We start from the raw sequence: 27,811 nt of genomic DNA, 5'->3' as shown, positions 1-27,811 counted from the left end.
TTTACAAGAATGTTGAGTTTTTTTGTGAGAAAAATTAAACTAAAAATTAGATAACACGATTGTGTAAGTTGGGCTTTCTTCTTTGTTACGAAATCGGACTCACGTTTGTGTTACCTTAATTATTTTAGTTGTTTCGAGCATATTTACAATAATTTTCTTATAAATTTGGGAAAAAATTACGACTTAAACAATGATAACGATATTCAGAAAGTATTATAATTGTTACAAAATTCGGATGATGATTGCAACTAGCTTAATTAATTGCAACTAGCTTATCGAGAAATAAATTTTTCAATTTGAGAAATATCATGCACTTTGTGGACACAGATAAGCCTTACAAAAAAAATAAATTATGGCGTATACAACCTGTAATAGATATGGTAAAAAAAACGCTGTAATGAGCTTGCGACTATTGTAGAAGCATACTCCATTGACGAACAAATGATTCCTTTCACTGGAAGATGTCCAGCTCGTCAGGTCATTAGATCGAAACCTCGCATAGTTGGATTAAAAAACTTTGTTTGTGCTACCGCTGATGGATTAGTGGTAGATTTTGAAATCTTTCAGGGTGCTGGAACCTTTCCAGATTGCGGACTAGGTCACGGGCCATCTATTGTTATATTTTTAACCAAATGTTTGCCAAAAGTTAGCCATTTATACTTCGATAGATTTTTCACCACAATACCGTTGTTAGAAAGGTTGAACGAAACAGGCCTCAAATCAACTGGAACAATTATGGAATCGTTTGGAAAAGCGACTTCATTTACCCTTGGATAGAGATATGAACAGAGGGGACATATCACAGTTTGTGAAAAATGACGAAGTTTCAATTGTAAAGTGGTGTGATACCAAATGTGTTACAATTGCGTCCACCATATGCGGAAAAGACTCTGTCGGTGAAATTGATCGGTGGAATAGGAATTTAAAACGCCGTGTACCAGTGCCCATTCCAGCAGTAATTTTAGATTACAATGAAAACATGAACGGTGTTGATACGAGTATATGCGACCAGATGATGATGGAATATTATCGTATTAAAAACTAAAAAATGGCCAGTGAAAGTATTTTTTCATTTATTAGATTTAGCCATTCTCAATTCATGGACGGAATATAGGAAAGATGCACGCCGTCTTAAAGTTCCTAAAAAACAAGTCAAAGATTTTTTGCAATTTAAAATTGAAATTGGTGAGGTAATGTGCAAAAGTATTAAAATTTTGGAAGCATCGGAAGCATCCAGCATTAAAATACCAGCAGAATATTATGGTTTAAAATACCGTCCACGTAATGCTCCTGAAGACATCAGGTTTGATCGTTTTGACCATTGGCCTCAATTCATTGACGGTACAGAAAAAAGATGCCGCAACACTTGATGTTCTAGTCGTTCGAGAGCTATATGCACAAAATGCAACGAAGTAATACCAAGAAGGTGCAAATATTAAGTTAAAAATATAAAGTTTTCTGTTTTTTTCTAATTTTTATTAAAATATAAAGAATTTAATTAATAAAATAAAAATATTTGATTTTTCTCAAGTTTTATTTTATAATGTGGAAGAATTAATTAATATAATGAATAAGAATTAATTAATTGAATTAATTAATATAATTTAGTTGTACTACTACCAAGAAGGTTGAAATTTTTGTTATTATTTTTAATACATATGAATTAATATATTTTTGTTCATTTTTCATTTAGGTTTATATTTTAAAATAAAGTTTATATTTAATCACTTTAATTTGTTCGAAAAACTGTTAAATGATATTAAAAATCGTGGCTAATTACAGGTTTTTAATTCAATAAAATAGAAAATGTCCTTAGTACGGTTTTAGACATAATAGCCCAACTTACACGATTGTGTTAGGTCCTTTTTTGACTATCCTGTAAGCAAATTTTATTTTAAATACAAATACAAAACTTTTTATCAAAAAATTTTATCAAAATGTTGGTTTTTATACAAATTATATCAAATTTAAAGCTTGGGTCTGAAAGAGATATAATAGTTCAAATTTAAAAGAGTCTAATCGTCGGTACAGTGGTGGTACAAGAGTTTTACAACATTAACTTTGTCTACTACTGGTTTTGGTTTTAATTTAACTTGGACATAAATTTCTGAAATCAGTTTTTAGTCCCGTTTTATTGTGTTAGTTTTGAGTATCTCTCTAAATACATACATCAGTATTAAATTTAGATTGTAATAAATTTATATAAATTATGAGCCTCATATCTTCTCCCCTGTCTCCTTTTCCACGAAATTCGTGTTAGTTCGTATTCCGGAAGTAATTTGCTGAAGAAATTGAGAAGTTGGTGGCGTTGTGTGACACAGCGAGTCAGTGAATTTGCTTTTTCTAAAAAAAAAATAATAATATTAAAAGCCAAAAAAATTCCAATTCAATTTTTCCACCTATCATTCAGTTCAGTTCATCTCTTACAGTCAGTCGGTGCTTATCAAAATTTTAAATTTCTTTCTACCTTTACCATTAAATTTTACTATATATGAAAAGTTTTCTCTTCTTTTAAAATAAAATTGAAAATAAAAATTTAGGAGATTTGAAACAATTGGGCAAGTTATGCCATAAAGTTGAAATATTTTTGTGTTATTCAGAAAAATGAAATTCGAATTGACGTTTATCTTTATATTTCTTGTTTCACTTGAAGGATATTACCGAAAAAGACTTTGTATAAAAAGTAAAGGAAAAACAAAAGAAAAAAGAGTGTACGAGCTCTTCAAAAAATTGAAATTTTAAAAATAATAAGAAAATATTTTGTAATTCTTTAATGCTCAAATATTTTCTAAAACAAGTTTGTAACAATGTGTACAAAATGTATTTTTAAAGCAAATTGTGTTTGCAAAAGAAATAAAATTTCTTCCAGTCTTAAATTTTTATTTAAATTGAGGATTCATTTTTTATTAAGTAAAATGGCAGTCAAAGGTGAATTTAAATTTCCTTTTTCATATTTCCTTAATCATAGTTATCGTTATAAAGATTTCTTTAAAATTTTCTTCTTCTATAAGGTTTTTTTTTTTTAATTTTTCATATGAAATAGAAGTATTTTTTTTTTGTTTTTATGAACACATTTCACTTTTTCCATATAGAAAGAAGCTAAGAAATTTGGTCCAGAAAAGTTATTCGACTCTATAAAAAAAATTTTTTTTTTTTAATTCTAAAAGTTATTTAAGGAAACGGAATTCTGAACACATTGACCTATATGAAACTTTTACATTGTCGAAATATATACATACATACATACATATACATATATAAATAAGTAGGACATAAATATTTCTGTATATTATTTTTGTAGTTGCGCGTATACTAACATCGCATGAAATACAAGAAACTCGAATTGCAAGTATACAACATTTTAGGAACGAAAATTTTACTTGGAACCAAAAACAAAATTTTTGAATATAGTTAACTTTTATATTCATTTTAACTTGAGAATAAAAAACAATAATGAATATGGGATGAACAAAAAATGAAAAAAAAAAGAAGAAACTTTTTTAGATTGATTAAAAAGTGCACTCCATCTTGGACTTTTTATTTTTTTTTAACGAAATTTATTCAACTTAAGTTCCAACAGGATTAAATTAATTATTTTAATACAAGTTTTCAATTTAGTATTTATGTACATATAAAAAATTGTAGCAGTAACATTTTCTAAATTAATTCAGAAGAAAGTCATAAAATTAAAAAAAAAAAATTTTTTTAATATTGCAAGTTTAATAATTGAAATTGCAGACTAATTTGTGTTTGAAAGACAAGACATTAAGAAATTATATTTAAAATACATGCGAGAATACGAAACATTAAAATGATAACAATTTTAGTAAACGAAATAAATTGTTAGTGTTATTAAAGGAGAATAAGTTCTAATTGTAAATCAGATCATATCGGAAATTTGGCATTCTGGATGTAAATAAGAAGAGGATCAATTAAATAATGGGACATTTAGACAAATTCGAATTAATTAATTTAATTGGAGTCAAATCGAAGAACGATTAAACAAAAATAATTTAAAAATTGTTTTAAAGCTTCTTTTTTTTTTTGTCTAAAACATTTGACATTATCAAACATTTTTCCGATCTTGAATATTACAGGCAAGATAATCCAAGTTTAATAGTTTTTAATTTTCTTGCGATTAAGTAAATTTGTATCTTGTATAAGAAATGACGCGGAAAATGCCAAAAATTCTATGAGGGATAATAAACTACATAATAAACTACAAAAATTTTCATAATACGTCATTTTATTAAATACACACCATAAAGTGGTCATAAAAATGGTAAAAGAAATGTTGGCACCGAAGTTGTTTTTAAACATTTTAGTACTTACATCATTAGACATAAATTTTAAAATACATAACTATGTGTTTGGTAACATTACTCGGTTTAAGTATTATTATATATTATATAAAATTCAAAATATTTTATATGTTGAAATTTATAATTTAATACCAAACGCGTATAACATATACGGTTATGGGCAGGGTGAATTATGTGAGTTGTTGAAAATACTATTTTCATGATTTCAAAATTGCATTAAAGTAGTATACTAAAGTAGTTGTTGAATTATATATCAACTACAATTCTCAAGGTGAAATGTGTATTAATAACGTACTATTGAAATTCTGAAGTCAATATTTTTTAAATTCAATGTTATATTCTAAGTTCTTAGTTTGAGAAACGCAATTCAAACGAGCAATGAAACAATTGTTAGGGAACTCTTCTGCTACTCTATTATTATATCGATATTAAAAAATAACTAAACACTCTCGTCACGAAAATATTTCCAGCTTGAAATATACCATTTTATTATATGGTGTTAATCCGCCTAATTTGTTTTATGACAAGAATATTTTGCTTTCCAATTTCAATGTTATATAATTCGAGTTTATCATTAAAATAAAAAGTGCACTTTAAGAAAAATAAGTAAACAAATATAATGAAAAATGTTTTTGAACAGATTGATTTGATATTATCACATTCAGATATACAACAATTCACCCTGCATATTAAAATACAGTGAAATACTTATGTGTTGAACATGCACTTGAACCCACTTAAGTAGAACTAAATAAAAGGAAGAGTTTTTTTTTTAAGTGAACAACGAAGATTTAAAAAAAAAAATAAAAATTCCTCAATAAAAAAAATTTGTTTTCTGTTTCATTAAACAAATTATTAATTAAAAACCATTTTTAATCATCTTAATCTTGAAACAAAAAAAATACAAAAAATATTTTAAGGAAGAAAAATTTTCTTTATGAAATTATCAAGTGTTTTGCATGCTATATTAATTGTCACTATTGTGCTATGCATGTGAATTTCATGTGACACTTGAAATTTTTGAATAAAAAAATATTTTTATAGCTCTTTTTATTAAATAAATTCTTTAAATATTAAAAAAATTAATTTCCCGATTGTTCCCAACATAACAATTAAGAAGTGCATTCATTTTTCGAAATATGTAATTATTTAGATTTCGAGAAATTCGGAAAAAGCAAATCAATATCGAAAAAAATTTTGTTTGTACTTCTTAGATTTTACGGAGAAAAATAAAAATTCAAATTTCACATCGGATCGGATCAGGAAAAATAGAAGAATTTAGAAAAATTGTTGATTAATATTTTTGTACATAATTAATTAAGAAGCTTCAGACTAACGCTATTAGTTATTGTTTCTAATTTTAGAAATAATGAGAGAAAATTTTACATAATGTAAGTAAAGAAACGATTTTTACTTAATTTTGTAAAATTCGAGGGAAAACTGGAAGAAATCGACTATAATTTTGGATGAAGAAAGTAGGTCTTCATCGTTCAACGATGAAGACCTACTTTTTTCTCTTTTTTTATAATTAATGCATATAATTCAATAAAATGTAATATTTCTTATGGGAAACAATCGTTGTTTAAAATTAATTCAGCAAGCATGGTAGAAGGCCGACGCGCTACTAAAGATTGTTTAAAAGCAAGGAAAAAAAATTTTACATGTTCGATTATTCGAAAAATTTTCATCCAAGTTCTTTATTTCGTATTATACGCCATTTATTCTATATATTTTTTTTAATAATGATTTTTCAACAATAATTTATTTATTTTCGTATTTTATTTAAATTTTAGAAAATCTCGTTGTTCAATAGTACACAAACAAATCCCACTTTAAGTTCTTCGTGTTGAATTTGTAACAAATCCTTAGATTTTTCAAAAAAATCAATAGTTTTACTTATAAATTATTTTTGAACCTTTCCGACTTAACTATAAATTAACATAAAAAATATTTTTTTTTTTAATGTTTTCCTTAGATTGGGTTTTTCTTCTGTGGATCTTTTTTCTTTCGTTACAGATCATTACTTGGGACCCGAGTGTCACTTTGGTTTTTTGTTCGGCAAAAAAAAAAACCAAATTTTTTTAAAACTCATATGACAAAAGTTCACATTTATATCTTTAACATACAAGAAAATATACGTTCAAGTATATATAAACGTAAATAATATAAAAATATAAAAGGTTAGTCTAGAATTGTAAATTATGTTGGTACTTGTTTAATACAGAAAGTTCCAGATTTATGAAAACAAATATCTGGTCAAATAAAATAATTAAGTTCAAATACTATGCCTGAAATTGAAATATTGAATATTCTAACTATGCTATTGAATGGAACAAATATAATTTGAGCATTAAGAAATTCATCCCGATTCATTAGATATTCAATCATGTAACAATAATATTACATGTTCAAATATTCTTGTTCCAACAAATATAAGTCAAAATTAACAACAAAAGTTGAAATTACGAAAAAAGTACGAAAGTGGTCGAGAAAATAAAGATTGACTGTAGTTATTTATGTACTTTATACATTTTTATTTAGATATTTACCCCGTATATTTGTATAAATGTTTGTATACCAAAGCGAAATATTTCACATTGTGAATTTTTCAACTTAGATAAATGTTAAGTAATTTATTTTCGTATAATTTTAAAAGTAAACTATTATTCTACTTATTTGAATATAATGAGAAATTATTTTAAGGTTACTTTTGCAATTCAGACTTTGACCTTCTTTGAAGGAAAAAAGGACCGATTTCGTTTTTATTTTGAAAAATTCTTTCGGATTTTTAAAGAAATTTTTGAAATTTTTTATATTAAATCCAGTACACATATTATATACGATACATACGGACTATAGATTTTGAGATTATACGTAATAAATTAAAGAATTTAGTTTTTTTGTGCTTTAAAGGGTCCTAGGTTTAATTTATAAATTTAAATTTCTATGTGATTTAAAGATTTCGCTTCGTAGATTTGTTATTCGTGAGATTTTTGTTACAAATGTTATATAAACACTTTATCGACAGAGCCTATTTATCGGCTTTTAGATTCCTTACGCTCATAGACCGGTAGCCTATTTATCGGCTTTTCAATTGCCAGCGCATATTAACCGGTAGCCCATTAATCGGTTTTTGATTGTCGACGGTTCTTGTCAGCGGGTTGTTCTTTTTATAACTTTTTAAACCAAAAGGAATAAGCACAACACAATGGATATAGTGAAAATTTAGCCGGTACTGGGAGTAAATTCGGGCGCGACTTAGCCGGTACTTACTGAGTGGTAGCCTCAACCACAACCGGTGGATAAAGTGTTAAAATGAAAAACTGAATATCAGTTTCCACTTTTAGAAAAAAAACTAAGTTAATCCATAATTGTAACCAAAAAAAACGATTATAAAAAGTTATTGGAAATTAATTTTCTGAATATTTACATTTTACACCTTTGTACACGTTTTTGACACCTTTCATACATTACTAGAAAAGTGTGTGTTGAAATAGAAAGTATGTCGAGTTACATGCAACATTGTTAAACTTGAGTGAATTTCTCCGGGAAGTGGACGAAAAAACAAAAAAGTTTCTTATGTGTTTTATTCGTCTAGACACACTCTAAAATTCTGCTTCGTAATTATTTTTAGTATTTTCGAGTACTCTGCCTGTATAACCAGAATTATTAATTACTTCTACCATAAATTATTCTGACATCATAACGTCTCGATAGTTTTAACAAATTTATAATTTTGTCATTCCAAAAACCTATAAATCTAAGTTAAATAATGCAATTAGGGATAACCCTAATACCTTTATTATATATTCGTTCCATTATGATGAAATTTGGTAAGATCACCAAATAATCTCTTTGTTTTTGTTAGTAATGTTATTTAAATTAGACAAAGATCATAGGGAAAGGATATTATAAGGAGTTGACACAAATTCATTGCACTAAATACCTGAGCTGTATAAACTTCAATAAAAGTAGGACAATAACTTGAAATTCATTCAATTGTTGCTTACTAATTATTATTATGATAACCAATTTGATTGTATGTCCTTGCTCACTCACTCACTTACAGTTTTAATAGTTTACATTTTAAAAGACTATCAAAAATGCTGTTACATATATCCACCAGCCCCACTTCATTTTTAAATTTATTTTTAACATTTTAACATTATTTTTGTTATCATAAAATAAAAATCCATCTTCCTTACAAAAGTAAAAAGAAGGATGAAAGAATTTAAGTGAAGAATAAAATTATTTTTTTTTTCTTATTTGTATTTTATTTATATTAAAAATAAAGCAGAGAATTTAAACGAGAAGGACGTTTTAGGTAAAAATATTTTTTGTGGTTAAATGTGATGTAAAAAAATACTCGATTTAAGGTTCTGGAGTTTGTGTGTGTATAAAACTATTTCTAAAAAAAATCACATCACATTTGAATTAAAGGAATATGAAAATGTGGAGATGTGGCTTTAATGGAGATAAATGTTCTCCCAACTTAAAGAAATTTTTTTTATTGTTTTATTTTTGTTAGTAAGGACTGTCAGTTAACTAGTGTGACATTTTGCTGCTTGCAAAATGGTGATAACAAGTCAACTTATATTTTAATGTGTATGTATGTATGGATATTTATGTTTAATGTGTAAGATATACACGTGCATAATATAAACAAACAGTTTTTCTTCTTGAATTTATGTTCATTCCCCTATTCTAAATTATTTAATTTTTTACCTTTGTCTTTTTTTTTTAATATGTACTTTATACAAATATGCGGAAGGTTGCTCAAAATGTTCCATTTAAGGATTAGTTCGTTTTAAAGATATTTCAACAGTTAGGTGGGTTTTTGAAATAGATAAAAGAGGAAGTTAGCTTTCGTACAATAAATGAAAACCTACACTGAGCCTTCTGGTAAATCTTCTTATGGTAAATCTTCTTTATGGTATCGAGAAAGTGTTGCACAAACAGAACTCAAATTTTAATTTTCAACAAAATCCACCAATTTATTGCTAAGATATGGTTAAAAAATGTATTTAACACCTTGAATTCAAATATTTAACATGAAGCGAAATTGGTTGATTATTTCTATGCACATAAGCAAAAGTGCAAATTTAGCTCATGTGATTAGCACCAATTCCGGACCGACTGATATCTCTCTAAAAATAGTTTTTTTTTTCGTTTCTTTAATACGAGAAACGCATTTCCGGCAAAAAATCGATACGCGAAATTTTATGCCATCACATAACTTCCTTTATGTATGCAATGCGGTTGGTAAGTATAGGAGTAAGACGTGAGACGACACTCCAATATTGCTATTTTGTAAATAATTTAAACTGTAAAATTTAATTAAAGGATGTTTTAAGTTGAGCAATTATAATTAAGGTGAAAAAGAATAAAGATTATTAAATGTTCATTGAATTATAAAATTTTTATAACATATAAAATGAAATTTGAGATTCCGCCCAACTTTAATTATAGAGAATGATACTTTTAAAAAGAAAAATTATATTGTGCACAGGTGAAAATTTAGAATGTTTATAAATTATTTTATAATTTCTTTAAGCAAGAAATATAGATAAAGGACTATAATACTTACAGTTAACGTTTAAAGTTACAGTAGTTTCCAATTTTTCTCCTTCCGGCATTGCTCGATTCCATACCACACATTTATATCTTGCACCGTCGTCTTCACGCCTTGGTGTTACGGATAATGTTGAAGTTGTGTGTAAATCTTTTGAACCACCTCGATTTAATGGTGCTTGTAAAGGTACCGGGCTTCCATCACGATACCAACTAGAGCAATAAAACAATTCATTTAGTAAAACTTTGCGTATAATATTTTATGTGTTCATAATAAAACAATTGAAAATCTTTAATTATTGTCTGTTAAATAAATATGTAGATGCTTACTGAATTATTGGATCAGGTGATCCACCTATACTGCTACATGTTAAATCTGTCTTTTTATCTTCTGTTGTTACAGCTATAGCACCTGGTGCAACTAATGGTGGCTGTGGTGGTGTTAAAACCGTTAAATTATAATGCTCTTGATGTACATCAGCACCCGTACCACGTGCCTTAACTCGACATTCAAAACGACCATTATCTCGATTATACGAAACATTTCGTATTTGTAAATCATATATACCTTTGTCAGGACGAAAGTCAAGTCTATAAAATAATAAAATACATAAATTAGAAAAATATTCACACAATTAGTTTATTGCAAAAAAAAATAAACAAAGTTGGCACACTCATACATAAAAGTACTCTTATTGTAAAAAATTTTGGATTTCTAAGTAAGAGAGTTTTGACAAAAGAGAATTAAAAATTCAGAAGATGAGACACAAATTTTTCTCATCCTTTTCCATAAAATCTGACAACAATACAAACGAAAACAAGAAATCGAAATTTTGAATTGCTAGAGACTAAGAAATTATTTAATTTGTTGGGTTTTTAATTTCAAATTTTTTTACGTATACCGGTTGGTAACTCTTTAATTTTATGATTTATTTTTTATTCTCAATTTTTCTTTTGTTACTGATTCAAAGTTTCTCGTTTTTTTAATTTAACTTTCATGTTTTTCTTATCTGGTCGTTGGTTTGTTAGTTTTTGTCATTTTCATTCTTTTCAATATTCTGAAATCAATCTAAAATGCGATGTGTTCAGCTTAAAATTAGAATTTTATTAAAAACGTTTAATGGCAGCATATTGTGTTGAATTTTAAAATATTGCAAGAGTTACTACGAATCTTAGTTTAAAAATTGAATTCTAAGTGTTGTGGGGGGAAGCAAATTTTCTGTATTGAATAGGGTTGATATTAAAATTTTTTTCTTATTATTTACTTTTTTAGCTTATATATTATGCTATCCGATTCAGGTCATGGTATATTCTAGCCATATCATACAAACCTTTATTATTAACAACAAAAACTGGTAAGCATCCGGATACATCTAACAAACTACACATAAACACAATATGTTTCCATGGTCAAACGTTACGGCAAAAGAAACAGAAAATTTTAGAAGGAAGGAAAAAATGAAAGGAAATCATACCAAGGCAAATTACCACCTACAAACACACATATTATATGTATTTATACATCTAGGTGGAAATTTTTTGGTTTAATATTACAAAACATCCCTTTTCTATGTTTATGTGTATATATTTGTATGAAACCGATGAGAGAAAATAAAGGTTCATCGAGAATCCTGTTGATTTTTATTTTTATACGATGATAAAGAATAAGGATATATTAGGGTATATTGGAAAGATGAATGTTTTTTTCTTTTTTTTTCTGAATAATCAGAATGAATTTGCCATTCTATAAGGTACAAATACACTTACATAAATATTTTATGAAAGGATAAAAATTAATCAATAAACCATAGGATTAGAAAAAAAAAAGAGGAAAAAAGCAATTTTTTAGAATTAAGTTCATTTTTTGTTAATTTTTAATTCTTGTTTTTGCTTGTTTTTTTTAAAGGATATTTTTTAACCGCCGGTCATAATTTTGTTGAATATTGATTTGTTCGATGAAGTAAAAAAGGTGATGAATCATGTTATTGTCATGATTATTTTGAAATTTTCTCAACAAAATTTTTTTTTTGTTTCTCTCTCTAATTTCTTATATTTTTAGACATTCAAAACTTGTAATTTCATGAATACGAAGCTTATGAGATAGAACGTGATCATAATTGGAAACATGGTAACTACATTGCGTAGTTCTCTCGATAATGTCATATTTTACAGACTTATGAGGCCGCAGTATCAGGTCCCTAATATATGTAATATTTAATTACAATTAAAGTAGAAAAAAGAATCACATTAAAATTTGTATACAAAAATATTAGAATTTCTACCCTCGTTCTAATATGGTGAAATTTGTTTTCTCATAATATACGGCAACTTTTTTAATATTTAAAGTCAGAATAATTATTGTTATGTTCTCTTTTTCATTGCTTGTACGTTTTACTTTTCCAGTTAAAGTAGCATCGAAATATTTTGACTTTGGCTTTATTTCGTACTTTTACTTCAAAATTAAGATTGATACCCCGTAGACAGCGCCCAATTTAAACAAAAATATTTTCCATCTGCCATTCAAAAATTGGATTGTCGAACTATATTTTTAAGCTAGACATTATAGTTAACACTATAAAACTGGTGTTTAAAACACTAAAAATATTTAAAAATAAAATGTAAGTGGTTGAGTGATTTGACTGGAATTATAATGATTTTCGTTGTTCAAAAAATGATGTGAAATGTATAATGATTTCGGATATTACAATGGATTATCTTTCTAAACCGCTCCCAATTACAAATGTTTAATATTTTATGTTCAATTTTTAATTCATATGGTTTTGCTTTTTCAAATAATTTTCTAAGCTTTTGTATGATTTTATTCTTGTTTTTTTATTAATTATTTATCAATGTACCTGACCGGGAAATGAATTTCCGATTGGCGAATTCATATAGAACATAAAAAATAACTGCAGACAATGGTTATTAATTTTTCAAAACCATTATTAAAAAATTCGAGAAAAATAAATTTTTTTTTTGAAATTCATAACGAATTTTTATGTTTGTTATCAAAATGATTTTCTTTTTTTCAAGTTTCCTTTTTGATTTTGCCAGCTCTTTGCACTTTAATATGAAAATAAAGAAAATTAATCTGATCTAAATTAAAAATAAATAATTAATATTTAATTTATATTCAATCCTTATTTTTTCAATAATAATTTTTTTTTTTGTATAAAACAATTGCAATTAATTAGAAAATATTCAGTCAAATTCCAAGCACATTATTGGCCACACCACAAGGAAATAATGGCATAAAACTAGGAGTATGCATAATCTAATATAATCACAGTCTACCTCAATTTTTATGTGCCTCTTCAGCACTTTGAAAATTGTATAAAATATCTTCTTATTCTACTAAGGATTCAAAAGGTCTATGCAAATTTAGAAATTTTTATCAATTAAAGGAGTTGCAATCAAATTAATTATAAATTTCAATTAAAGGACAGATTTTAAAAACTTCCCTTTCTTCTTTGGTTTCTTTGAATATTCTTAAAAAGAACTTGAAAAAATATCTTTAAGAAATTTTCTTTTTACTTACATAATTACAACTGACAAGTACAACATTCAACAAAGAAAGCATGCAAATTAATTAAGAAAGTAAAAAATCTATATTTGCAGCAAAATATTTTTTTTTATATCTACAATAGCATCCACTTATACAATTACAATTAAAGTATAGAGTGTCTATATGTAAATCAATTTTAAGTGATTGGTACTGATCTGTACCTGCTCTACAGAACAAAGAATTATTCAAAACGAACAAAAACATTTTTGTTTTTCATTATCCGTAATATAGAATATGGTAATATCGTTTTTCTAAGTGGGGAAAAAAATATCTACTATCAATATCCTTGAGCTTTTCATTCCAAACTTATTTTAAATTGTTCTTTTCCATTCATATACACTTCTATATTACAAAAGAGAGAAAGAAAAACTATACAATCAAGGATAAACTTCTAATTATATATCCATGATCCAATCTAAGATAATGAATTGGAGAATTCAGAGTAGAATGGAGAGTAAAAAAAAATATTGGAACTTTTTAATGAACAAATAAAAGGATATACAGGAAGTTAAATAAGAAAAAGAACGAACAAAAGCAAAAACGAAAAAATCAAAAAAAAAAATTAAGGACTGAATTAAAGGGCTTTTTTGGTTGGCTATCTTCAATATTCAATGTTATTTTTACAATTTTTATATTTATAAAAATGCCATATAACACGAAGGCTAATATAACAAATTCACAATTCCATTCGTACTATAGTCGTTTCTGAAAATTAAACCGCAAAATTTTGTCGAAGAATTGAGAATTTTTATAATTCGACATACAAAATGATGAAACATTAATGAATTTTTGTGTATTCCGTCGACATAATAATTCTTATAACTTTACCTTCTTGGCAGATGTTAAGGATTGAAAAAATTTTACTTGCAATTAAAAATACATTTCAGACGTCAAAGGTTTAGGGTTTTAAAGCTATATTTACAAAAAAAAACAAGTAAATTTAAGCTCAATTTAGATTAAATTTTTGAAAAAATTCTTGCCTTTTTTTTAATTTTATGCATATTTTCATTAACCGAATTTAAATAAACTATATATGTATGTATAATATAATTGACTTCTCTTGACCTAAGTTCTATGACCGTTTATTACCTCTAGCCACAAAATGAGAGAAACTTCAAAGTAATAAGCATACAAACAGGCGTTGGAAATTAGATATAATCTATTTAAATTATTGAAATTATATTTCACGTGTGCTCATATTGTATATATAGATTTGACGGAATGCTCATTTTGCTACAGAGCCCTAACCAATTGCATCCATTTGGTATAAATATAATATTGATACTAAAATAATATAATCGGGTCAATGATTTAATAAATTGCTCTTTATAGTTTATGTAATTTCAATGTAATAAAAAAGTTCTACCTCAATCTGCAAAATTTTTTAAATATTTTACAATATCTTAGTGTTGAATGGAAAAACGATAAATTTATTCGTTTCTCGAACCATAAGTTGTTTATTAAAAAAAAAATTAATTTTATTTGATCATATATGATTGTATGCCCTAATATTGTGTAATGAAAACATGTATAACGCCGCTTAAATAAATTATTGTTGTAAGTCACAAAATATAGTTTTGAGTAAATTTAACTTTCACTTTAATCTTAAAGGTATATAATTATATAGCATAAAGGATTTTAAATTTTTAAATTAAATCCAAAATGGGGTTTAAGATATAATTTAAAAATTTCACATTCAATCACTAATCTTTCTAAAAGATGTGGAAAAACAGCTTTCTAAAGAATGTTCTAAAGCACACCAACAATGTTACGATGTTTATTAATTGTTATACTATGTATACAAAAGTTTACCATCAAATATTTAATTGAAAATCTTAAAAACAACAGAAAATGAAGGATATTGCATAAATTTTATAATAGTAAGAGCAGGTCCTTAAATTAAGTATTGAATTTAAACAAAAATTAAGAAAGGTTTGAAGATCATTGAAATATGTATTTAAAATATTAGGAAAACCAGTTTTGTTGAAAGTATTTCAATTTTGCAATTTATAGGCACCAAAATAGAAATCTGAAGATTTTGTACATACCACAAGGATTTGTTTGGACGCCCAATGAAGATTTTTATTTGTGCTTTTTAAATTTTTATCACATTCTATCACATTTCCTTGTATATTAAATTTTTATCTTATCTTATTTTCGGAAGTCTTGCTGATTTTGAAAATTTCAGTTCACACCACCAAAAGACCTGTGCACATTAGAGGAGTATTGAAAATTTTCTACATCATTTTTTTTTTTGCTATATTATGTAAAATTATCATCTTTTATTAAAAATAAATCTAGATTAAATTATTAAATAAAAAAGTTGAATGAAAGTTGAACCTTTTCTAAGGCTTTTTAAAATTTCTTTCTTTTTATGGCCATAAGAAATAGTTTGTTCCTTTTTTTATCTCTTTTTAAATTTCCTTACAAATTTCTGTGTATGGATGTAAAATTGCAAGTTTTTTGCAAGGATAAAAATATAAAACTAATATTACTGATATTTTTTAACTTGTGAAATTCTTTGCAATAACTATACTACTGAGGGTATAGGTAGTTTGCTCCCTGATTATTCCGTTAATTCTGAAATCTTTTTATAAATTTAAAACAATTTTTTTTTGTAAGTAGATAAGGGCTTATCTAGGTCAATTGGTCAATCGATTGTAAAATTACTTAGGAATAACAACAAGAATAAAGAAAAATTGGAAAACAAAAAAAAAATGTATTGAATAGAAAACTTTTTATTCTATGTGAGTGCAGATTGTGATCCTAGAAATTTTCTTTTGTTTTTTCATTTTTGTTTTTTAAACAATTTTTTTAATACTAAAGCTTATTAAAAGTTCATTCAAATAAAAGAGATAACCAACTTTTATATTGGATCGTACAAAAGTTAAGGCTTATAGATTAATTATGGTATATAAAGCTAAAAATAACTTTAAACCTCAATTTGTCTTAAGTGATGGTACAAATTTGTGTTTTTTTTATAAAACTTTTTTTTTATAAAAGTCTTTCATTTAGTTTCATCAAATCCATTGAGATTTTCATAACATGACATTGGAATATTTAATATTGTCATGGATATACTGATTGAACTTTAGGACAATAATTTATTTATATACATACATTATACGTAGGTTTGTATGATAAATGCACTAAAATCAAACTAATTTGTTTAGAAAGTTTTTCTATATAGTTGCCTGTCAGTAATTATTTGAGTTTAAATTAATAAATATAAGATTTAAGTTTAAAATGCACTCTAGAAATCTTTTACGAATTTTATATACCAGAACGTTGGGAAGAAAATCAAAGATGACGGTCGTATTATTTTAATTTAAAATTTTTGCGAAACGCCACGATGGAGTCCACGTAAGCTCATACGGCCTTGTATATTTGATTGTATATAAACAAAAACTGTTACGTACAGTTTTTGATATCAGACTATTTTAATTGTTTGATAGTATGTTGGCAGCAAAGATCTGCCACTTAAAATTAAAGCTACCTTAAATAGCCCTAGAAATATTTTAAAATAAATACCTTATACGTACAGCTAAAGATGTAGATACATACATTCTTGCTTTTTAATTTAAAATTTAAGATTATTTTCAATGCAAGCAAATATTACAGTCATTGCTTATTTCTATATGAGTGACCCGACTATTTCATTAATATTTTAGAAGAGAAAACAAATTTATATTATTCGGCGCAATTTATTTATTCTTATAAAAAACATTTCCGTTCAATAAGTATTTGGTACATAACCAGTGTTGCTTGTAAAGTCAGTTCTCTAAATCAGTGTATAATAACTGCACTTTTACTTTTATTTCATTAATTACTGCTGGGAAGTAAATTTTTTCAGGTTTTGGGGTATTAAAATACGTAATGAATTTGAAATTTACTTTTATTATAAAAATTGTATGTATGTTTCACTTAAAAATATTTTAATCCGTAAAAAATTGGAATTGAACTTGTTATAGACTGAAATTCAAAGAATAGTTCAATTAAAACAGAAACCATTAATGATTATCTTTCTCGCAATCTTAAGAACTAAATCTTTATTTCACATACATTTAAAAGAAAAATTGCTGAAAAGGAAAAATTTTAAATGTACCATCGGAAGCACAACAACAATTTCTATTTTCTTTTTTTCATTTTATATTTTATACGTATACATAATTGTAATAAATTGCGAAAGTAAAATAAATAGAAAATAAAAGTAAAATAAAAAGAAACCCTGTAATAACTGCAATGAGCTAAGCATAAAAACATGATTTATTGTTCGTAGATAAAGGATAATTCCTTTATATTTAAAAGGATGTGACCAAATTCATTTTATATATTTGCTTCACCAATATTGAAATTTATTTCATATAATTATGAACAATAAAAATTATAATCTTGTAAAATTTTACAATTCTTTTACGAATTTCTTAAATTTCTTGGAAATTTTTAATATAACGCGGGTTATACATTCACGTACATGAATACATACAATTGAATGCGGTTAATAACATTAATAAAAAAATGGACCTATATATAAAATAGTCTTATAATTTAAATATCATTATAAAGTGATTTAAAAATTTATATTTATTCGTTTTTATTTTTAAATTACTTTTATATAAACGCATACATATACTTATATCTTAGGGGATTTATTTGAAAATGGTTCCTAAAATTAACCTAGGTTAAGTTATTTGAAAGCAAAATAATAGTAAAAATATCTTTGTTCTTTCAGTTTTACTTTTGGGTTCTACTGATTTTCATTCCTCTTTGTTTTATTGTCCTTTTTCTTTTGGGTCCTTATACTTACAACAATTTCAAAAATAAATGTAATTTCTCTATTAAAACGTTTTTTCCTTATTTCATTTCTTTTTAAATGATTTTTATGCTTAACGTTTTGTCTGCGTCAAAATTTTTGAGTATATAATTTTAACTGCTTTTTTTTTTATTTTGAGCCCGAAGCCCCAAATGATAAGGGAAAGAGGAAAAATTATTATGTAAAAAATATAAATAAGAAAAAAGAAAGAAAATTTTAGTATGATTTTCGGTCTTATTTGTTAATTTTTGGTTTTTCCTTCCTTTATACTGATTATGCTGCTACTGATTTTTATAAGAAAAATAAAATTTTTAGTAATAAACCGTAGTCCTGGTTTAATATTTAGTTCTTCGTTGCTGTATATAGATAGAAAATTTGTTGTAAATGAAATGAGAATAAAACATTTAATATTAACCACAATAAATTGTAGACAACGGTGTAGGATACGTAATGATAGGACATGTTAACAATTTTTTTGAAAAATTTTACTACATTTAATAGGCATAAATAAATAAAATTAATAAAATTTCAACTTTTTTGACGAAATGAATTGGAAAAATTTGAATGAAATTTCTAAGCACATGTAAAAAAGATTTTTTGAAAGTGCATTCAACCTCTTGTGAAAAAAGTGCGCTACGCATTTGTTTGCTTTGCTGTTCACATTTGCTATCTAAGGCCATTTAAATACTTTGTTCATTAAAAACATAGGTTGAAAAAGAAGAATAAAAACACATTGTGTTAGATATTCTAATGGTGTCCTGCTCTAGATAAACAAATAGGTCAAGATAATAATGTTTTGTATACGGTAGACGTTAAAATATAAAAAAAATTAATTAATTTAAGATTATTAATAAACCATAGTTTCAATCTTAACGAGCATGTTTTAAATTTTTAACAATTTTTTAACAGTAAGTTGTCTCTATTGTCCTTTACACTCGAATATGACAGAAAATTCTTTACCGGTTATGAATTTTACAGCTATTAAGTAGTTGTACCAGAAACAAAATTTACTTTATTTGCAATAGAATAGATTTTCAGGACTACTTCTCTATAATCAATGGTAAATATTTTAATAAAATAAATAAAGAAAAAAATTGCAAAAAAATTGATCGCTATAAAAATTTTATAGCACAACTTTATATTTGTAAGTATGTACATGTTCCCAGAACAATTTCAAATTCTGATTGTTTATAGAATTATTTACAAAATCAAATTGCCCACTTTATTATTTCAATATTTGAGCCCATTTCCATATAGACATATGTATAGTTACCTTCATTATTAATCTATTATAGAATAATTATTTAGCAAAATCATATAGCATTAAAATAAATTTTACTACCAGCACCAAATCTAAAATATTGTCCTAACATTTAAAGTAATTGCTCATTTATGTTTTGGTATTTTTATTATTTCTGCTAACGGGGGAGATATTGTCTCATATACACCAGACCAAAAAATAAAAAGCAAAAGAAAAAAATTACAAAATGAAAATAAATTTTTTTATAGCTATTTTAGCAGTACTTTGTGGCACTAAATACCGTTATGTAATGCACAAACGACGTTTCTTTTTCTCTTATTATTTTTATTTGCCCTTAAGGATGTGAAATTCTTACTTTTATTTCTTTGTAAAAAAAAAGAAAGAAAAATATTAGCAGGAAAATAACAAACAACAGCAAATAAGAAGTATGATGACAGAATATGAAAAGTACCATCATAATAAGTTGGATGCTAAAGGAAAAGTATGATACGCCAAAAAAAACACAAAATAAAATTGCTGCTTTCAAAGATTATTTTTGAGCGTTACTATACAATAGAAATACACAAGTTTCTCATAAGCTTGTATTAATTCATACCCACATACTTACATACAAATATGATATATACATACATTTAAAGTGTATATTGTGTTGGATTATATAATTCACCTAAAACCATGTGGAAATATCCCCAACAATCTACTTTTCTACTTGCTTTTAGGACAAAGCAAAAGTATATAATATGCAAAACTTAAGGGACACCCCTTATAAATTAATGGTGGGGCAACAGATTTTAATTTTATTTTATTATTGTTATATTTGATTGTTTGTTTTCTTTTTTTGTGCAAAGAAAATAAAAAAAATTTAACGCGAAAAAGAGAAAAATGGCAAAAAAATTTGTAGCATAATTTTAGGAGTTAAAAATTCATTTTTAATTTTAAAAAATACCAAAAATTATGACTGCCAAAGATAATTTGTTTCACTTGTAAATTACACTCTAGGGGTCAGGGCTGCTAAAATTTTTTTATACACACACATACAAGAAACATTATAGAATCCTACTTCGGTATATAGTAAGACAAGAATGAACAATGGTAAATTTTCAACGTCCTTTTTTAGAAGACTTCTTTTTATTTATTTAAATTCATCATATTGGCGTAAAGAATTAAAATACAACAAAAAAAAAGAAAGAACAACAAAGGCAGAAAAAAGATCTTTAATACACAATCAGAAAAAAAAAAAATAATGATGAAAAATAAAATAACAAATTAGAAAACTAAAAGTAGAGCGGAACAAATAATTGAATGGCATCGTTAAACGTTGGAAAATTATTTCTCTGTATGTTTTGCTTTATAATATCCTAATGTGATGGAATTTTGATGAACTGAAACCACCATAAGAATCCTAGATAATTTGTTAAACTAAATGATAAAATAACAGGGATTTTATTCTGAGACCACTGTTCCGCTTTCTAGCAGATTTTTACATGCATATAAAAACATTATTGTGTACTATATACTAACATAACATTTAGAAGATATTAGTCTCAATGGAGATATAAAAAAGTAAAAAAAAAAGAAACACATTTATTTTTTATTTTTCTTATTTTTTTTTTGAATTTAATTCTATCATCAACAGGAGGTGGTAAATTTTTATGGGTGAAATGTGTTTTCATATACAATGGAACCAAAATAAAAAGTAAAAGAAATAAAACAAAAGACAAGCAACACAAAAATCAAGGGATTTTTTGAGGGTTATAACAGATGTTTAGTATCATAAAAGAAGATAAAATTATAATGAAGTGGTTCGTATGCCCATTAACACAAGCATTTATTAGTGAGTTCTAGTATACGTATTCCATACTAGATGATTTATTATTATAATGAAAATCTCACTTGAAATTCAAAAGTTATAATGTAATGTATAGCTATATAGAACACTTACATCAACACAATTATATTTAAGCTTATGTATCTATATTACATAGTATACTGGTTATCTTCATGCAAGTACATAATATTATTCTATTGTGAATTATAAATTATGAAATGTGATAATAACAATGGTCACTTTTAAATTTAACATTTTGTACAACAATTTTTATGAATCCTTATACATACACTCACATGAATAAAAGGACAATAAAATAGAAAAAATGAAAAATATTTGTTTTTCTAATAAAGTTTTTTCTTTATAATGAGAGCAAAAAAAAATTATGTAAGTATACATTGCTCTTACTCTCTTACATAGATGTTTTAGAAAAATAAGACACTTTACCAATTTTAGCAATTTTGAAATTCTATGCGAAAAATTGCCTCGAATTCATTTGATTAGTTGTAAGAAGCAAAATATTAATATTAAAATCGTAATTTGCTGAATAAGTAGCATATCATAATCTTTAGAATAATTTTTTTTTTTATTTAAATAGAAAAATAAACGCGTACAGCATTTTGCAAATAATCTAAAAATTAAAAAATTTCAATGATTCTACTTCAATCAGTACTGAGGGATTTTTTTTTTAAATACCCAATTCTACCTTATTTACATGGTCGTCTTATTATGTTAATCCGTATAGAATTTTATCAGAGTAAAAGTTTAATATTTAATTCCAAGAATTAAATAAAGAAAATTTAGTTTTAACGATAGAATTAATAAAAGTAAAATACACTATTAAGCATATTAGTTAAGTTAGAACTGTATATGTAGACATAATTTAAAATATTTTTAGATTTTTGTTAATAAAAAGGCAAATACTAATTATTTATTTGCTGTCTACTAAAATTATGTAAAACGTTAATTTATATCAATTTATAATACCGAATGCTTGCCAAGATTATAATTATAATTACGAAATCAGTTTTGAATTTTTACAAATTCGTATATTCCCCAAAAACCATATTTTCATTAATATTCATTTCTTATAAACCTTGATTTTTTTTACGCTGAAATTTGCCAAATAATAATGATCCTTAATAAAAAATGGTAATAAGATTAATTACTAAATGCATTAGCATAAGTAAAATAAGTTTGCTATCAAAAAAAAAAAAGTTCCCTGTTTTAATGTAAAATTGCAACTATTTTACTTTTTATTTGTTTAAGGTTGCCAAAGCAAAGTTTATAAAAAGCCAAAAATGTTTTTTATACTTATGCTTTCTAAAAAATATGAAATTCACTCACTCTATATGTTAAAAACTTTTTGGAAACTAATGGAATACCAGAATTTAAGTAATAAAAAAAAAAGTTTTCTCATATGACAATGAATGAACTTCAATAATATCAAATTTTTTGTTAAAAAGAAAATTATATACATATAAATTGTTTTTGATAATTAAAATGTAGAAGTATGTACGTATAAACACATGTAATTTATAAAATTAATTATGAGCTCTTATACTAAAATGTGGAAAATCTTTAAAATGTTACTTGCATAAAAACTAAAATGGAAAAGTTCAAAAGTACTCTATTTTTTTTGTATTTTGTATATAGCGAGTACAAATTATAAAGTATAAGTAAATAATAACAATAAGTCTGAAAGGTTTCTTTTATATTATTACCTTTGATGTTGTTAGAATAAAAATTGAGGATATATAAGGATTTGCATTGCACAAATGAAATTATATAATTAAATTGTGAAATGAAAATTTGTTAAAGCGACCTAGAGTTGCCAGTCATGTAATGCAGCAATACGTAAAATATGTTTTAATAAAAATTAAAAATAAAATAATTTCGAAATAGCATCAAAATTTAAATAGAATTGTGAAGCTCAACAGTAAGTACCCGATATGAATTGCAATACATAATAACAATAGCACAGTAACTGGACATGACGATTTATTTTTTTGCTTTTAACCTTACTTCATAAATTAAGAAATTAAATTGAATATACAACAATTGAATCTTACTCACAAATTTTTTGAATTAATTCCTGAATCACTCTAGATAAAAAACTTTATAATATCTGGGAGTAGTTACTAAACGCGAAAACAGGAGGCCAATTATTAATTTTAAAACAACAAATTTCTTTTAAAGCTCACTAATTTTAAGCGGGGATTAAAAAGTTTTTAAAAGTCATGACTATTAGGAATTATTTTTTCCTACTGTAATTAAAATATTGAGCAAGTATTTTATAATGGAACTAATGAATACTACTTTCCAATTGATTAGGGACCTTAATAACTATTGTTTCCTTAATTGTTTCTGGCTTCTAAATGAATTGTATGAAAATTATTGCCATGAAAGTATATGAAATCAACTTTTCTTCAATTTAAAATTACTGAACTTTTCTAAAAATTTTCCCGGCAATCTCATTATGATCAACCATTAGGCATTGTTCACATAAAATTTCCTTATATAGGAATAAAGTTTGTTTTGTTAATTTTAGTTTTAATATTTTTTTCGTCTGATGTCTTTTTTTAAACTTTCAGTTTATTATACCACTTTTAGAACTTTTCCAAAAAAATTGTCCGCCGTCTGTCCATTAGACATGTTTCCAATACTTTTACAGCCTTGAAGATAGAAAGCTGAAATTTCATATCTATAACTAGAAACTATATAACCTCTAAATTCGAACATGTTAATGACTCTTTTAATTTTTTTTTTTGCGTCATCCTGAATGTATGCAATCTTTAAAAAAATTTGGTAAATTAATGTAAGTAATTTTAATAATATAGTAGATTGTTTTTAAAAGCAGTACTTTCACGTCTTGTTAAAGGGAAAAATGCTACTTTATACACCATTGTTTTGACAGAAATTTATCTTACTTCTTTTTTGACAACATATTTTTTGATACTTTGAAATTTTTATTTTTACTCAGTGCATGCATTTATACCGTTTTATTTTTCATATTCATAATGTCAAATGTTGAATTTCCTACAATTTTAAGCTACATACTCGTACATAGGAGTAATAATGTATGTATATAATAAATTTATATAATGTGAGTTATGAATGGGATTATTATGACAGAAAATTTTTGCAGAAATTCTTTTGATATGAACACAACAAAAGAATATTACGAAACTTCATTTGAAATTGTCTTATATGTCAAGAATTGTTTGCGTATATATGCACATGTATATTGTGACTGCCTATTTGATTAAAAAATTTCAGAATACATAACGCATTTTCATAATGTATAAAAGCACCCTAATCGTATCCGCTAATTGTAATTTTACATTTCATTTTTCTTTGTTCACTCCCAGGAGGAGTATGAGAGGAGTATATCATAGAGTTTTATATAGGTAGATCTAGCCTGCCTTAGTTTTTTCTAACTTTTTAATATCGAATATCATGAATATATGAAATACTATGAAATATTTTACATTATTAGTATTGTATATTAAGTTACAATATTGAATATAGTTTTTACATTGACCTGGCCGGGGTTTGAATACGAGAATTAGTTGTAAATTAATTATTAATCAATAAATTTGTGAATAATTTGAAAGCATCTACTTTTAATTCTTTGAAATTCTGTCTTTAAAGCAAATTATATAATAAAAATGAAAGACCATTCAACAGTGATGTTATTCATTTTATAAGTAGTACAAAATATTTTCCTATAAATTATAAGCATGAGTCACACAGCTTAACCTAAAATTTATAATATTTTTCCGAAAATTTTCTGAATTTCTCTTAAGGGAAAGCATCTGTTATTACAAATTAAGTTTCTTATTGTTCAACATTTTAAAACCTTTATATGTCTTTATGTATTTAGTGATACATTTTTAGGTTTTTCAGAGAATTTTTGCTTGCAAACAGCGAATTTCTCTCATTATATATTGTTCACAAATTAAAAATAACATAACTCTCAAAGGGGACTTTTGATAATTCAAATAATTACATAAGGCCCTAATTAAAATCTTAAAATTCCTTTTTTGCATCATTATAGATCAGAAACTACTCGTAATTATTTTGCTTTTTCAAATTTTCAATATTCTACATTTTTCATTACAGTATTTAAAATATTTTTGCAGTATTTAAAAAAATCTTTTAAAATGCATGTTACGATTTTTGAAAGTAAAGATTTATTGAACATGTCTTATATTTAAATCTAAATTAGAACTGAATTTTCGAATATTCCCAAATATTATTCCTAAGTAGTAAAAAAAGTTAGAGAATTCCCATTTCAATCCTTCAAATTCAATATTATTATTATTAAGTACGGATTTTCTTATTTTAATTGAATTTAATCGAATGCTCTCAGATTCAAATGAATATTATAAAACTTTCGACATTTCAGTCAATTAATTTTAAATACTAAGAATCTTATATAATTCATACACATGTGTAGTATGCATACATAATATGTAAAACATCATTATGTAGAATATTTCCAATATTTAGAGTAAACATAAGTCAACAATAATTGGGAAAGTATGTTGTATCAAGAAAAAATCTATAAATATAATAATGACCCGGACTAGTAAAGTTAAAAGTTTTATTTTAAGTGTACAAAATAAAATACTACCATAGACGTATACCTACATCTGTTTTTACACATAAATACAACAAAAATTCATCAATTTTGTAAATCTTTAAATTAAATTGTGTTTCATGTAACAAGAAAACTTTTTTATTATTGCATTTACATGATTTTCTTTATTTTAAATTTTCAAAGTTTACTTAAGAATTTTCCTTTTCTCTTTTGTTTTCTTTTCATTTGTTTTCACTTTCAAGAGGAAGTGAATTATTACTAGTTCATTGCTTTTAATTTTATAATGAAACTATTAACAATAATTCCTTAATTTACGAAAGTTATAAGAACTTTTATGAAATAAAACTTATTTTGAGAGCTATTAGAGCAACGAAGTACACATTTTGTTAAAGAGATTTAGCATAAATTAGGGACTAAAAGAGAAGTTCCGAAATTTGAATAATTTCTAATGAAATATTTCAACGTATATATTTATGCAAGTATATTTTAATTTATAAATATTTTTTCTTTACAGTGCAATGTGTGTAAACTTTTATATTAAAGAAATGCTATATAGTTAGAAGAGAATTATTTTAAGAAGTTTTTAATAAAATGAATAATCAAAATAAATGTAAATTTTCTGTGCGTTCTTCTTCCTTCTACATAAAGTTTTTAAACTTTTTAATGAAGTAATCAATAAAATTTTTTTCAAAAATAAAATTAAATTGAAACAATCTTTAATATGTTATATGTTATAATTGCTATTAAAGAATGTTTCTTTTAGTTCGATAGAACTTCAAAGTGTAAAAAAGTAAAACGAATGTATATCAAATAAATTTTAAAATTTTATCGACAGATCACAGGAAAAGAGGCTGTTCTTAAGGAAACAAATTCTGGATGTCTAATATTTATGGCAATTTTGGAACAATGCTCACCATTCGCCATAAAACCCCTGAAATCGCGACTGTGCAATCAGTTTTCAATATTAATTTAGATGTTTTGTAATACTCAGTGTTACAGTTTGTTTGAAAGTTATATACTTTTCAAGTTTTATACAAAGGATATTCTACCAATTTTAAGCTATTATTCTGTACTCTTCATACAGTATAACAATAATTTTTGCTATATATTTGGGGTATTCAAATTTCTATTCTGACATTAATTAAGAACAATAATAATAATAAATAACATAATTTAAATCAAAATTCGCACACTACAGTTCAATGTAATATCTGGAATGCAATATTTTTATAATTTGATATTTTTTATTATATTTGTACAAATACGATTGTTCTTTGATAAAGAACCTTTAAAGTTTAACAATTAAGTTCAAGTTTTTTCATAAATTATATATGAAAAGATGTGTAGATTAATTAGGTAACAGTAATTTCATTCAATATAAAAATTCATTCATTCAAATTTCATTCAAAAAACTTAAATAATTTTTTTTTTGTGATTTCTTTGAATTCTTAAATAAAATATGTACATTAAATTTAATACGCTAAAATACATGAAAAAAATACCCCAAGTGACAACTATATTAGCCTATATGCACATATAATTCGGTCATAAAATACAATAGAATGTTTTATAAAGGAAACATAGCAGTATGGTGTAAAACACTATAAAGAATAATATTCTAATTCTAAAGCATGCTCTATGTAATTGTCTAACGTTTTTCTGTCTTTTTCAAAGGAACATCAAAAAATTTTTTGTATCTCCATTTTATATTAAAAGCTTTTTTCTTGTTGCATAAAATTATTTTATTTGACTAATGCTACTGCACTTGATATTTTATATTATTCTTATATTTTCATTACACGAATAAAAACATAAGGCTTTAAATCCTTGGGAAACTTTACAATT

The 27,811-nt window shown here is 25.2% G+C and overlaps 1 protein-coding gene across 1 annotated transcript in view; it reads right to left on the bottom strand.

Moving 5' to 3' along the window:
* Positions 1-27,811, bottom strand: part of LOC129615131 (hemicentin-1-like) — a 189,431-nt gene that overhangs the window by 128,309 nt on the left and 33,311 nt on the right. Inside the window, exons 3-4 of the mRNA XM_055530208.1 lie at positions 10,224-10,484; positions 9,910-10,106 (exon numbers count right to left, since the gene is read on the bottom strand). Coding sequence (XP_055386183.1) covers positions 9,910-10,106; positions 10,224-10,484 — 458 coding nt within the window. The remainder of the gene's footprint in view (positions 1-9,909; positions 10,107-10,223; positions 10,485-27,811) is intronic.

The sequence above is a fragment of the Condylostylus longicornis genome, unplaced genomic scaffold (assembly GCF_029603195.1).
Source record: "Condylostylus longicornis isolate FDR11 unplaced genomic scaffold, ASM2960319v2 ptg000135l, whole genome shotgun sequence".
Lineage (NCBI taxonomy): Eukaryota > Metazoa > Arthropoda > Insecta > Diptera > Dolichopodidae > Condylostylus > Condylostylus longicornis.
The sequence above is the reverse complement of the archived record's forward strand: the minus strand, read 5'-3'. Positions and strand labels throughout refer to the sequence as shown.